The 14,645-nt window shown below is 39.4% G+C and overlaps 1 protein-coding gene across 12 annotated transcripts in view; it reads left to right on the top strand.

The window, feature by feature from the left end:
- The window catches only part of EML5 (echinoderm microtubule associated protein like 5), a 154,599-nt gene that overhangs the window by 73,183 nt on the left and 66,771 nt on the right, over positions 1–14,645 (top strand). For all 12 annotated transcript variants that reach the window (XM_018053859.1, XM_018053860.1, XM_018053865.1 and 9 more), the window contains exons 14-19: positions 868–1,054; positions 4,047–4,152; positions 8,045–8,138; positions 9,067–9,167; positions 13,328–13,530; positions 14,127–14,238. In XM_018053859.1, coding sequence (XP_017909348.1) covers positions 868–1,054; positions 4,047–4,152; positions 8,045–8,138; positions 9,067–9,167; positions 13,328–13,530; positions 14,127–14,238 — 803 coding nt within the window. The remainder of the gene's footprint in view (positions 1–867; positions 1,055–4,046; positions 4,153–8,044; positions 8,139–9,066; positions 9,168–13,327; positions 13,531–14,126; positions 14,239–14,645) is intronic.

The raw sequence follows: 14,645 nt of genomic DNA on the forward strand, positions 1-14,645 counted from the left end.
GTGTGTATGTCACTCCCCATCTCTCAATTTATCCCTCGCCTCAGTTCCCCCCGTCCCGTAGCATAAGTTTGTTTTCACATCTGTGACTCTATTCTGTTTTGTAAGTAAGTGCATTTGTACCATGTTTTAAGATTCCTCATATAAGTGATAGTGTGTGATATTTGTCTCTCTCTCTCTGACTTGCTTCACTCAGTGTGGCAGTCTCTAGGTCCATCCATGCTACTGCAAATGACTAAAATGGGCAGTATTTCTCTGCACTTAGGTTTTATGAATTGGGTTTCTTGAAGTTCCTATAAATGGAATTATATTGGTCATTTTTAGAGGACCTGGCTACTTTCTTCTGGACATATATATTATTTTTAAATTGTAGTTTAAACTTATTTTTGTTTATATATATATATATAATATTTTCATGGTTCAACAATGTGTATAAAAGGATACACTCTGAAGATCTCCCTACATCTGCCCTCCTAGCTATCATTCTGCCTTACCCAAAGGGAATTACTTTTACTTAATTTCAGAAATATTTATGTGTAATACAAGTGACTACAAATGTACATTCTTTTCCATACCCTTTCACTTGTAAAAACAACTTTTTGCTTTATAATATTTAAATTTAGTATTTATATTTATGCAAATAGTAATGTACAATATACACTTTTCTGTACTTTATTTCACTGAGTATTGTAGCTTGGATTTAGCTGTCTGTAATCAGAGCAGTTCACAAAAGTTTTGGGATCTGAAATATTTGTGTTTTTTTAATTATTCAATATCTTGTAAAACTGGAAATTGAGCATCCTCTGTATAGTCTGTATTTACCAGTGAAAGACCAAAGTTAATGTTATATGATATATTTTCTATATTTAGTTACAGAGGTTATGACTGTCGAAGTAATCTGTTTTATACTCAAATCGGTGAAATTGTGTACCATGTGGCAGCAGTGGGTGTCATTTATAATCGACAGCAGAACACCCAGCGCTTTTACCTGGGTCACGATGATGACATTCTCTGCCTGGCTGTTCATCCTTTGAAAGACTACGTGGCAACAGGCCAGGTAGGTCCTTTGAAAGACTATGTGATAACAGGCTAGACAGGTTAGACCTTTGTTTGGGTTTAAAATTAGATTAGTCCATTCTTTCCTTTGGTATTCTTGGAAATGAATTCTTTGGAATGGGATTTTATTTTCATATTACAAATGAAAATTCTTTATTATAGTTTTCCTTAGAGTTTTATTGTTTTACTTATTATTCTAATTTGAATTTTGAACTGTGAGCTCTGGCTTCACTTCTTTCTGTCAGAATAATATTTTTTTTAATCTGTGAGTAAACGTTATAAAAAACATTAAGTTAAGAAGTCTGGTTTTTTAATTATCTAAAATAAATTATCTAAGAAATGTTCTGTAACAAATAGGATGACTGTGTTTTTATTTTTCTATCATGATAGTAACATGTTCAGGTTTACCAAGGTAGAAAACACAGAAAAGTCATAGCTGATACACCTCTTTATATGTTTATTCTTAGAGAAGGAAAGGAAGGGGTATACCTATAAATTCTCACTGTGTTTAAGCACTTTACTCTGCGTAAGCACGTTACTAATTTCTTAATGTATATTTGCTTTATTCTCACCTCACCTATATGAGAGTGAAACCATTTTCCCCCAGCTTATAAATGAGGAATTTAGGTTTAAGGAAAATACGTGATTTTCTCAAAGATCTCTCAGCTGCTGCTGCTGCTGCTGCTGCTGCTGCTGCTGATGCTAAGTCGCTTCAGCCGTGTCTGACTCTGTGCGACCCCATAGACGGCAGCCCACCAGGCTCCCCTGTCCCTGAGATTCTCCAGGCAAGAACACTAGAGTGGGTTGCCATTTCCTTCTCCAATGTCTCAGCTAATACGTGGTAAAAACCCAACATCCTTAGTCTGTCTGGCTTTGAACACTGGGTTAAGGATACCTTCGGGGATATATTTAGGGTAGGGGCAGGCAGCTTGCATCATCCCAGGTAGCTCCTTGAAAAGTGAGAAAACTCTCTCTCTCCCATCTCCCCTCCCTGGGTTTGCGTCTCCCCTCAATGTTTATTTCTCCCCTTCCCTTCCCGACCTCCTTTTCTTCCCCTTTTCTTCCATTCATTCAAAAACACTCATAGGGCACGTGCTGCATGCCAGGAATATCTCTGGAAATATAGAATATCTTCTTGCCGTGGTAAGACATTCATACTCTGTGAGGGAAGGCAGACGTGCAAGAAAATTGTGATGCAAGGTCAGAAGTATAGGTCGGGGCTTCTTACCTTGGCACTGTTGACATTTGGGGCCAGATACTTTTTTGTTGTAAACATAACTGGACTTTTGTGCACAGTGGGATCCTGTGCGTTGCACAGTGCTAGCAGCATGTCTGGCCTCTGCACAGTAGATGCCAATTACACTGCCCCTCACTTGTGACAAACAAAAACATCTCCAGACAGCATTTGGAAGGCAAAAGCCACCCCCTGCTGAGAACCACTAGGGTAGAGGTGTTTGTAAAGCCCTTTTGAGATATAATAAAAGACTGATTAATCATGCCTAATGGAATGGGAACCCCTCACAGAGATGATGCCATCTGAACTTAATAGCTTACCTGACAGAAGGCAGCTTGGGGAAGGTTTTCTGTTATGTTGTACAACAGTGGAGCAAAAAGAAAAAAAACTGAAATAAAAGAGTTCTTGGTGGACTTTAGTGGAAGAACTAATTAAATGGGTTAGCGGGGCCCTCAGGGGCACCATTTATCTTCACTGTTAGTTTATATCAAGGTTCCTCTTAACACACAGTTATGTGCCTGTTGTGTGTAGCAAGGATCACCTGCAGTGCTGTAGGAAGGAGTTTGGACATTATTCTGATACTCCTGGAATAAGACTGTAAAAACTGGTCATTTACTACATGATTCTGGCATTTTAGGGAATCTGGGCCAAATTAAATTAAAAGTCAGGATGCCCACAGGAGATCCCTGGATAACCAGTGTAGCGGAGGAATACCTTACCTCTTCCTATCCTTGACTTTTAGCTGGGACTCTGACAAAAAGACCAGGTTTCCCTTGTGGTTCAGATGGTAAAGAATCTGCCTGCAGTGCAGGAGACCTGGGTTTGATCCCTGAGAAGGGAATGGCAACCTACGCCATTAACAGTAGCAATTCATATCACCTGGGAGAAACCTAAACCAGAAGTAACTCAAAATGGTGATTTAGAATTCCGGCTTATATAGAAAATAGTAGATCTGTAGAGAAATGTCAGGCCAGAGGAAAGCATTTAATAGCTTAGTGAAATGTTGACTGGTCACAGTATTGTTTTTTGTTATATATTTATGGAAAACAAACCTCAAAATCAATGATAATTGACAGCCCTATTATTTCAGGAGTTGCCTTTATAGAAAAAGTTATTATGTAATATATCTTAATCTGTATAGAGAAAGTGATTACTTCAGTCCAAAGGAATAATTAAAACTTAAGTCCTGTTAACCTGCTTGGGGCTTTAACCTGTCTGCACCTTTGTTAGTACTGTTATCTTAGTCTGGAATGTACTTGCTTCCTTCTCTTTTTGTCCAAGACCTACACTTTTTGAAGGCCCAGGACAAGTAACATAATTTCCATGAAGATTTTCTCTACAGCCTTTCATCCTCATTAAGCACATATTACCAGATGGTTTTATTTTAGCAGAAAAGGTCTCATTTTCCCAATGAGTTTGCAAAACTTATCTAGTTGTCTTAGTGCACACTAGCATACGCTAGGTTGCTAACACTGCCAATAGTAGGTGCTCAGGAAGCATTATCTCTACTGGTGAAGTAGAGGATACGGTTTAGGAGCTATATAGTTCCAGAACGTTCCTATAAACACTGAGCCTAGTCTCATTAGCTTTTCAACAACCGTATGGGAAAAATGTTGATCACATAATCTTTATTTTTTTACTTGATATCTATAGTAAATATGACAAAAGTTACAAAATATCTTGTTTTATTTCCTTTTGTAGGTATGAAAATAAATGGTTTACTTGCATAAAATGACTTTTATCATTCTTTCTATTTTAGGTAGGTAGGGATCCCTCAATTCACATATGGGACACGGAAACCATTAAACCATTGTCGATATTAAAGGGCTACCACCAATATGGTGTCTGTGCTGTTGATTTCTCAGGTAAGGGAATTTCTGTCTCAATAAGAATGATCAGAATTCAAAGGCAGTATACAGTATTTTTGTCTTAATCAGTGTTGCCTAAACTTGTCATTTAAAAATGACTTTCATGAGAGATTGTCAAGAAGGCAGATGGATCACATTGTAAAGGACCTAGGATGTGAATTTCATTCTAAATGTATGAGAGGTCACTGGAGCTTTAAATAAGGGAATAAAGTTATCTGATTGGCATTTTTTAAAAAAAGACCAATTATCAAGTGTGTATACTGTGGTCCTAGCCTATCAAGACTATGAAAGTGTGGGTTTGCCAGCTGGTTTATAATTATAATTTAATGAGTGTAATTTTAATACCCATTATTATAAAGATGTTTTTATTTAAATAAAAGATGTTTGTCTAACCTCTGGAGACGTCTCAGATACCGCTAGTGGTATATGTGTCCCACTTGGGCAAACCCTGATCTGCCTTACTGTTTTGCAGTCAGAGTAAACTTTGAAGATGTTTAGGGGGGAAACAGGGCTTCCCTCATAGCTCAGTCAGTTAAGAGTCTGCCTGCAATGCAGGAGACCCAGGTTTGATTCCTGGGTTGGGAAGATCCCCTGGAGAAGGGAATGGCAACCCACTCCAGTATTCTTGCCTGGAGAATCCCATGGACAGAGGAGCCTGGTATGCTACAGTCCATCGCGTTGCAAGAGTCAGACAGGACTTAGTGACTAAACCACCACTACCACCAGGGTGAAAGCTAAGAAAGAAAGAGATGAAAACTAAAATACTTGTTTTATAACATTTCTTTGAAGTGACAGTTCTAATCTGTCTTACGAGAATAAGTTTAGATCTCAAAGTTAAGTCTTTGCTACACATATAAAAGTTTAACAACTACACCTAGATCTACAGTAAAGGCTAGGGTGTTGACTGGAAAGAGGGGCCAGTTCAGTCCCTGAGTGGTGTCCAACCCTTTGCAACTGCATGGACTGCAGCACGCCAGTAGGGAAAGAGGGTGAAATACCTTTAATAGAGAATTTTACATGAAGAAACAGTAAATTTGTGCTTTCTGCTGCTCTGTCTGAAGAGATGGTGAATTATTCATGTAGAGTTTGGGAGGGGATGTATTTACATGTATACATATCTGCCAAAAGTTAGGAAACGGAATGATAGCTGACTCAGTGAGAAAAATAACAGCTGTTAGGGATAACAAACCAATTAAGGTTTGCAGAAAGTATGGCAGAGTGGCAAACATTTTGTTACAGATTGAATCTTTCCAACTTCTAAACACATGCACACCTGCCAGTGTGGCTGACTTAGCTCAATCACTTGGCTAATATCCATTACTTGTTACTTGACAGTTCAGTTCAGTCACTCAGTCGTGTCCAACTCTTTGCAACCCCATGAATCGCAGCACGCCAGGCCTCCCTGTCCATTACCAACTCCCGGAGTTCACTCAGACTCACGTCCATCGAGTCAGTGATGCCATCCAGCCATCTCACCCTCTGTCGTCCCCTTCTCCTCCTACCCCCAGTCCCTCCTAGCATCAAAGTCTTTTCCAATGAGTCAACTCTTCGCATGAGGTGGCCAAAGTACTGGAGTTTCAGCTTTAGCATCATTCCTTCCAAAGAACACCCAGGGCTGATCTCCTTCAGAATGGACCGGTTGGATCTCCTTGCAGTCCAAGGGACTCTCAAGAGTCTTCTCCAACACTGCAGTTCAAAAGCATCAATTCTTCAGCGCTCAGCCTCCTTCACAGTCCAACTCTCACATCCATACATGACTACTGGAAAAGCCATAGCCTTGACTAGACGGACCTTAGTCGGCAAAGTAATGTCTCTGCTTTTGAATATGCTATCTAGGTTGGTCATAACTTTTCTTCCAAGGAGTAAGCGTCTTTTAATTTCATGGCTACAGTCACCATCTGCAGTGATATTTGGAGCCCCAAAAAATAAAGTCTGACACTGTTTGCACTGTTTCCCCATCTATTTCCCATGAAGTGATGGGACCGGATGCCATGATCTTCGTTTCCTGAATGTTGAGCTTTAAGCCACCTTTTTCATTCTCCACTTTCACTTTCATCAGGAGGCTTTTTAGTTCCTCTTCACTTTCTGCCATAAGGGTGGTGTCATCTGCATATATGAGGTTATTGATATTTCTCCCGGCAATCTTGATTCCAGATCGTGTTTCTTCCAGTCCAGCGTTTCTCATGATGTACTCTGCATATAAGTTAAATAAGCAGGCTTCCCTGGTGGCTCAGAGGGTAAAGCATCTGCCTGCAGTGCTGGAGACCCGGGTTCAATCCCTGTGTTGGGAAGAGCCCCTGGAGAAGGAAATGGCAACCCACTCCAGTACTCTTGCCTGAAAAATTCCATGGACAGAGGAGCCTGGTAGGATATAGTCCATGGGGTCACAAAGAGTCAGACATGACTGAGCGACTTCACTTTCACTTTCAAGCAGGGTGACAATTTACAGCCTTGATGTACTCCTTTTCCTATTTGGAACCAGTCTGTTGTTCCATGTCTGGTTCTAAGTGTTGCTTCCTGACCTGCATATAGGTTTCTCAAGAGGCAGGTCAGGTGGTCTGGTATTCCCATCTCTCTCAGAATTTTCCACAGTTTATTGTGATCCGCACAGTCAAAGGCTTTGGCATAGTCAATAAAGCAGAAATAGATGTTTTTCTGGAACTCTCTTGCTTTTTCCATGATCCAGCGGATGTTGGCAATTTGATCTCTGGTTCCTCTACCTTTTGTAAAACCAGCTTGAACATCAGGAAGTTCACAGTTCATGTATTGATGAAGCCTGGCTTGCAGAATTTTGAGCATTACTTTACTAGCATGTGAGATGAGTGCAATTGTGCGGTAGTTTGAACATTCTTTGGCATTGCCTTTCTTTGGGATTGGAATGAAAACCGACCTTTTCCAGTCCTGTGGCCACTGCTGAGTTTCCCAAATTTGCCGGCATATTCATTGCAGCCCTTTCACAGTGACATCTAAAATAACTGATCTTCACTACAGTCTTTTTTTTTTTTTCCCCACAACAATCATATTAGTGGCATTATGTAGTTGTGGTGGTGGTTTAGTCACTTAGTCGTGTCTGACTCTCGCAACCCTGTGGACTGCAGCCTGCCAGGCTCCTCCGCCCATGGGATTCGCCTGGCAAGAATACTGGAGTGGGCTGCCATTTCTTTCTCCGGGGGATCTTCCCGACCCAGGGATCAAACCCGGGTCTCCTGCATCACAGGCAGATTCTTAACTGACTGAGCTATGTGAGAAGTTGTAACCTATATCTTTTTTACTTGACTAACTTTTTATAATCCCTATGACTTCTTTTATCGCAGTAGAGTTCCTCTGGTGAATTTCAATGGAGTGTATTGCTTCTTCCTTCCTTCTTAGTTTTCTCTTCCCTTCTCATCTCTTAAATATCTTTCTTCCGCTTTGCTTATCTTCCTCCTTTCCCCTGTCCCAGGCTGATAGATAGATGAGGTAAATGAGGTCAGAGAAAAAGCAGGTAAGTGCAGTGAGAACCTATCCTCCCCCTTATGAATTCTGCTTTTTTCAGAGCTGTGTGCATTGTTGTTGTTTAGTCGCTAAGTCATGACCAACTCTTGTGACCCCGTGGACTGCAGCCCACCAGTCTCCTCTGTCCACAGGATTTCCCAGGCAAGAATGTTGGAGGAGGTTGCCATTTCTTCCTCCAGGGGCTCTTCCCAACCTAGGGATTAAACCCAAGTCTCCTGCATTGACAGGTGGATTCTTCACTACTGAACCACCAGGAAAGCCCAGCAATATGCATGCCTACTATTTAACATTATTTTGTAAAATTTTAAATATGGCACTGTGGTGACAGAATACGTACTGTTTTTAATCTTCTGAATGTTAATGGTCAGTTTGTTTCTCTGATGAATTTTCAAAGCTGATGGGAAACGTTTGGCTTCAGTTGGAATAGATGATAGCCACACTGTTGTGCTGTGGGACTGGAAGAAAGGAGAGAAACTTTCAATAGCAAGGTAGGGAAGGAAACTTGACTATCACATTGGCAAAAGACTGAAATTCCTTTGGACTTAAATTTTTTAAATTATAACAGTTTTGAAATCAAGTAAACATGTAACATTTTAATTGCTGCTGCCTTTATTACCATTGAATAAATAGTGTAATTGTGGTAAAAAGATGATTTCAGAATTCATTTGTAGGTTTATCCTTTGTGAACACACTTATTAATGTAACTATAATATGATATTGGAAGTAGCTATTATCTGAATTCTTACAGTGAATTTCACTGTAAGATAAGCTATTCTGTAGTCATTTGAAAACATGATAAAATGCTCATGTATTTGAGTGAAAGGAGATACATATACACGTATTACAAAGAAGCTATAGATTATTTTCTGTTGTAGTTTTCATTTCCTAAAGTTCTACAGTGAGCATTATTCTGTAATAGTAAAAATATTAACAATTGCTTTAAAGGAGGAAATAGTCAGCAGGGTCAGAGATTATTTTTTAACTTTGAGTTCCCTAAAAAGATACATAAAGCATTTTTAAAATATACATAAATGCTTTTCTCACAGTATATAAACAGTACCCAGATAAAAGATAGTTTAAGAGGACTTTGTAAAGATTATATTAAGCTATAACTGAGTACTATTAAAAATTTTTTTCTTTAACTCATTTATGCCCCAAATGACATTGTCTTTGCACAGTACTATAGTAGATGCTATCCAAAATAAGTTCAGTTCTTACTGTTCCTTTTAAGATTCTGTTGAGAAGAGTTAATGAATTACAGTAATGGCAGAATGACAAATGTACAAAAGCGTGATTACACAGCCCAAGAGACCAAGCATCTAGTATGGAGCGATCAAGACAGGGTGTGGACTAGGCAGAAGGTTATTACAGGAGAAATTTATCTTTAGCGTTAAAGCGTTTCTGTATTTATTTCAGAGGAAGTAAAGATAAGATTTTTGTTGTAAAAATGAACCCGTACGTGCCTGATAAATTAATTACAGCTGGAATTAAACACATGAAGTTTTGGCGTAGAGCAGGTAAGGAAGTGCTTCTATTTTGTTCCTTTGAAATTTTAAGTAAGTGTTACTTTTGAGGCTTCCCTGGTGGCTCAGACAGTAAAGCGTCTTAAGTGCAATGTGGTATTGAAGTCTGGAATTCAGTCAGTAGTAACATATCAAACATGTTGGGTTTTCAGTTTTGACAAGTAGTCTACAGTATATTAAGATGTTAATGTTATGGGAAACTGGGTGGGTGAGAAGTATATGAGGACACTTTGTGTTATCTTTGCATCTTCTTTGAAAATCTAAAATTATCCAAAATGAAAAGTTCATTTTAAAAAACAATCCACAGTTTTCTTGATACATTTTAAACAAATATTTTATCATCATTTATTGGCTGCACTGATAGTGTTCATATTTGCAAAAAAAAAAAAATGTAATTTATGAAATTAATCAAGTGACGTCCGGACTTCCTTCTTCTGTTAAAGACATGTTTTGTAGTCCTAACTGAAAATGAAAAATTTTCTCAAAATTGTTTATGTGCTATAAAATGATATAGAAATAGAATGTTTTATTACCTTAATAGTTTAGTAAATTACTGACAGTAGAAGTTCCCATTTTAAAATTAGAAAGTCTCTTTTCCAGATTATATAGTGTACTTATAAGTTCCAGCAGTTTGACAAAGTCTCAGTACACTTAAACTTTTCGGATAAAATGTGAAGTTATAGAGAGGAGTGAAGCGTAGGTTAAGAAAGAATAGTCTTGGTGAAGATATTTCCCGGGTTGAATTAGCTTTCAATTGTTAACTACTTTGAACATGAGTCGATTTTCAGATTTGAATTTAAGACTTCATCACGAATTCCCTGTACCATCGTGCTCTATTAACACATTTGCAAAGTGAGAAGTATTTTCACATTTGTAGTTTTCATTCCCATATGTTTAGACAAAACTTCTGAGCATCTTGGTGAGTTGGAATTGCAAACACCCAGCAAGGCAAGTAGTGCTTATTATTGCAGTATTGAAAAAAATTAAACTATGAATTTGTTGGACATAAGAGACTTAAAGAAAGCATATATTTAAAATGAAATCGAATGTGTCCTTAATTTTGGTTAGACGTGAAGTAGACCTGAGACTGAACCAGGAGAGGCCGATGTGAAGGCTCGGGCGCATCTCAGCGCTTCCCACTCTCGCGGCTCTGATTCAGAGTTCACTGGTCGACTGGGAAATAAGTAGCCACTCTATTAATCTGAATAAGTGCCATCTGACTATCTTCTTCCCGGAGAAGGCAATGGCAGCCCACTCCAGTACTCTTGCCTGGAAAATCCCATGGACGGAGGAGCCTAGTGGGCTGCAGTCCATGGGGTCGCTAAGAGTCGGACACGACTGACCGACTTCCCTTTCACTTTTCACTTTCATGCATTGGAGAAGGAAATGGCAACCCACTCCAGTGTTCTTGCCTGGAGAATCCCAGGGACAGAGGAGCCTGGTGGGCCGCCGTCCATGGGGTCACACAGAGTCGGACACGACTGCAGCGACTTAGCAGCAGCAGCAGCCTATCTTCTACATGCATAGCTTTATGTACACGAAGCTAAAGATGACTCAGGACTGAGACTGAAAGGGCCTCCTACCTCCTGTCCCAGACACAGTCTTAGAGAAGTTTACTCTAAGCAGCTTGAACTGTCTTCCATGGCTGGTGGGGCCGGGAGCCACTGGAAGGTTTAAATGCAGCAATGGCCTGAGCTTGTGCAGCGTAGACATTCTGCGCTGTGTGTGTCAGGAAGCTCAATAACGGCCATCTAAAGCAGAGGTGGGGAACGCAGTAACTGGCCAAATTAGTGAACATTTTAGGCTTTTCAGACCCAGAGACAAAGATCAAGAATACGATGTAGGAACTTACAGGACAAGAGAGAAAACTCCTACCCTACCAAGCCTATTCTTTCCTTCAAAAGCAGGTGGTGGCAGGATTTGCCCTACAGCCCATAGTTTGCTGGCCCTGCCCTGAATGGACACGTGTGCTCTAGTGAAAGCCATTCCCTTCCGCTTGCACGCTGGAACCTGTCTCTCACCCGTTCAGGGGCATCGCTCCAGCTCTCCTTCACTTTCTCTCCGTGCCTTCAGGTTCCCCTCTCTGCTCTTGACACATGTGGTGCGACTGCTCCATCTTAAATAAGTAAAGCAGGAACCCTCTTTCAGCTCTACCCTCCAGTTGCTAACCAATTTCCTCTTCTAATCTACCTACTAAATAGTAGGTACCTGTCCAAATAGTTACTTACACTTCATACCCTGTTTTTGTTTGTTTGTTTTTTAATTTATGTGACCACACCAGATCTTAGTTGCAGCTTGCAGGGTCTAGCTCCCTGACCAGGGATTGTACCCCGGCTGCCTGCGGTGGGAGTGCAGAGTCTTAACCACTGGACCACCGGGGAAGCCCCTATTTACACTTTAAATTTGCTCTTTATCTTCTCCTTCTTTTGAGAGAAGTGTAATCTATTTTCTCCCCCTCACCACTTGACTTTAACTGCCCTTGCAAGTGCGCTCGAAATTCTGGCTGCTATGTTAAGAAAAGACAGTCTTTCAAATACATTTGAAATGATTGCTTTTCGTCATTTTCTGTGCTAGCACCAGGCCCATACCACCGTTATCATTTGCCCAGATGATCCATATAGCCTAACTCTTATCCTTGCTACTATTCAAATTACCCTTAACACAGAAATCTGAACAAACCTGGTAATAAGTGATACACAGCGTCTTGTCATTCCACTACCCAAATGTTTTTCATCTCATTTAGAGTAAAAGTTAAATCCTTACAGTGCTTACCGTGCTATTGTTGCCAAACTGTCCTCTGCAGTTGAGACAACGTAGAATCCAATAATGGTGAAAAGAGTTCCTGGGCTTTCTCCTGTGCAAGACTGGGGGATGTAAAATATCACTTAAATTTTATGGTGGTCAAAATTTGTATTTCTCTAATTATTAATGGGCTTCTATTGGTCATTTATTACCTATTGATATGTTCTGCCCATTTTTCCAAATGAATTCATTATATATTGTGGTGGTGGATGAGTTGTGAAGTCACGTCCAATTCTTGTGATCTCATGGATTGTAGCCCACCAGGCTCCTTTGTCCATAGGCTTTTCCAGGCGAAAGTACTGGAGTGAGTTGCTATTTCCTTCTCCAGGGGATCCTCCTGACCCAGGGATCAAACCTAGGTCTCCTGCACTGCAGGCAGATTCTTTACTGACTGACCTATTAGGGAAGCCCATATATATTTCTTGAATAAATGATTGAATAATGAGTTCATTTGGAAAAATGGGCAGAACATATCAATAGGCAATGAATGACCAGTAAGGACCAAGTGTTCCTGAAAGGTGAGAAGGCACAGGAACTCTTTTCACCATTGATGAGACTATACATTGTTCTATCAACTTTAGAGGACAGTTTGGCGACAGAGATGATAGCTCTCGTCTCTGTGCTATTTTTTTGCAGATATTCTGTGACCATTCCTAAGCGATCCTAGACAATCTCTTACACTTTTATAGAAAAGGCCCTTGCAAGAATGTTTAGAGCAGCATTGTTTTCAGTGGCCAAGTCTTGGGAACAGCTTTATTTGTCCTCTTTGGTAGGAAAATGTTATCTGGAATATAAAATGCTATGATAGAATGCTGTATAGTTATGAAAACGAAGTTTCTAGGGGTAAAACTCCATCGCAAAGCATTGGTAAAAAGAGTAGGCTTCAAAAGAAGACATATAGGATGATATTTATGGAAAGTTTTAAACGTGAAAAAAGATCTATTACCTAAGGATGCATGAATAAGTAGTAAAATATGTTGTAGTAATTTTGTCTAAGTTGATAATGGACATAGAAGAGTTTGTTGTACTTTTTATGACTTTTTGTATCAACTCTGTGATATATAATTTTCTTAAAAATTAATCGAAAGATGGATTTGAACTGACTTTTAGTATATATATTTGTTTATCCAAAAGCTATGACTTCAAGCACCTGTGGGTATGGCTGCCTCAGCCAAGCAAGATGTTGTCCAGGTCACCGATTGAGAGACCTGTATTTTTTTTTTTTTTTTTAACTCCCCTCACTGTTACGTGTCTTTCTCTTTAAATAAGAAAAACAACAGAGAAGAAATTTTATGGCTTTGTATTTTACACGTTTTGAAAGTGGCACTTTCATAATATTTTTTATGAACCAGGGGGAGGATTGATTGGAAGAAAAGGCTACGTGGGCACCCTGGGGAAAAGTGACACCATGATGTGTGCAGTATATGGATGGACTGAAGAGATGGCTTTTTCTGGAACGTCCACAGGAGACGTGTGTATCTGGCGAGACATCTTTCTTGTAAAGACAGTGAAAGCACATGATGGACCAGTGTTCAGTATGCATGCATTGGAAAAAGTAAGTCACTTAAATAAATTCTGAATTAAACATAGTGTGACCATGGAATGTAAAACATTTTCACAAGTACAAGAGCACTACCTTTCCACTTAGCTGAGCTACCCAATAATGATCTGTGAGCTGGAGTCTTCCTGACCTAAAATAAGATCTGGGTTCAAACTCCTGAACCCAGAATAGAATATGTCTGCTGTTAAAAAACTTTTTAAATTATTAATAGTATTTGTTAATAATTTACTATGTGTCGAAAATTGTTTACGTGTTTTACATGTTGTCACCATATCCTGTGAGGTAGCTATTAAAAAGGATGGAATTATGAAGCCTCCAGGTGAAGGTGGTAGAGCTACGTTACGGCTCCAGATTGGAAACTGCTTTCAAAGTCCTAGTCTAAAAGTAAAATGTTTTGTGTCACTGTAGATATTTCTGCAGGTTCCATGTTGATGTTTAAAAAATGTAATGGATTCTATGTTTGTTTTTTACATGCTGTAATTTTTGGCTGTAAATTTTGTTTTCTCTAGGGTTTTTCATTTTAAAGAAAGATGATTATTCTAAAAATACTTAGATTTTTATTAACGTAATTAAACCTTTCACTTTCATAGGGGTTTGTAACTGGAGGGAAAGATGGGGTAGTCGCTCTTTGGGATGACTCCTTTGAAAGATGTCTCAAGACCTACGCTATAAAAAGAGCTGCTTTGGCCCCAGGATCTAAAGGTGATTTGAGATTTGCAGATTTGTAGGAAAAAAGATCAATTGCTCATTAACATGGTGAATCCTGAGGTGGAGCACATGGGGTGCAGTTTTCCTTCTTTACTAAACATGTGTCAGCATTCAGTATTAAAAAGAGAAGCTACTTATCTGGATCCCAGAATCATGGCTGTCCTTTCAAAATCTATTCTCAATGATACACGTAGTAAAATGTAAACAAATACAAGATGGTTGTTTTTAACATTTGTAATTTTTCAAAGAAAGTCGCCATGTGAATGTCACATTTACCGCCAGTCAGGGATTTGTTTTCAGACTTGGCCTTTTGTTTACCATAGAGTTTTGTTGACCCTCCTGTCTCACCCTTCCTGCATCAAGGCACTGCGGCGTTCTGTCCTGCCCTCCAGGCCTGTCTA

Source organism: Capra hircus, chromosome 10 (genome assembly GCF_001704415.2).
Source record: "Capra hircus breed San Clemente chromosome 10, ASM170441v1, whole genome shotgun sequence".
NCBI lineage: Eukaryota > Metazoa > Chordata > Mammalia > Artiodactyla > Bovidae > Capra > Capra hircus.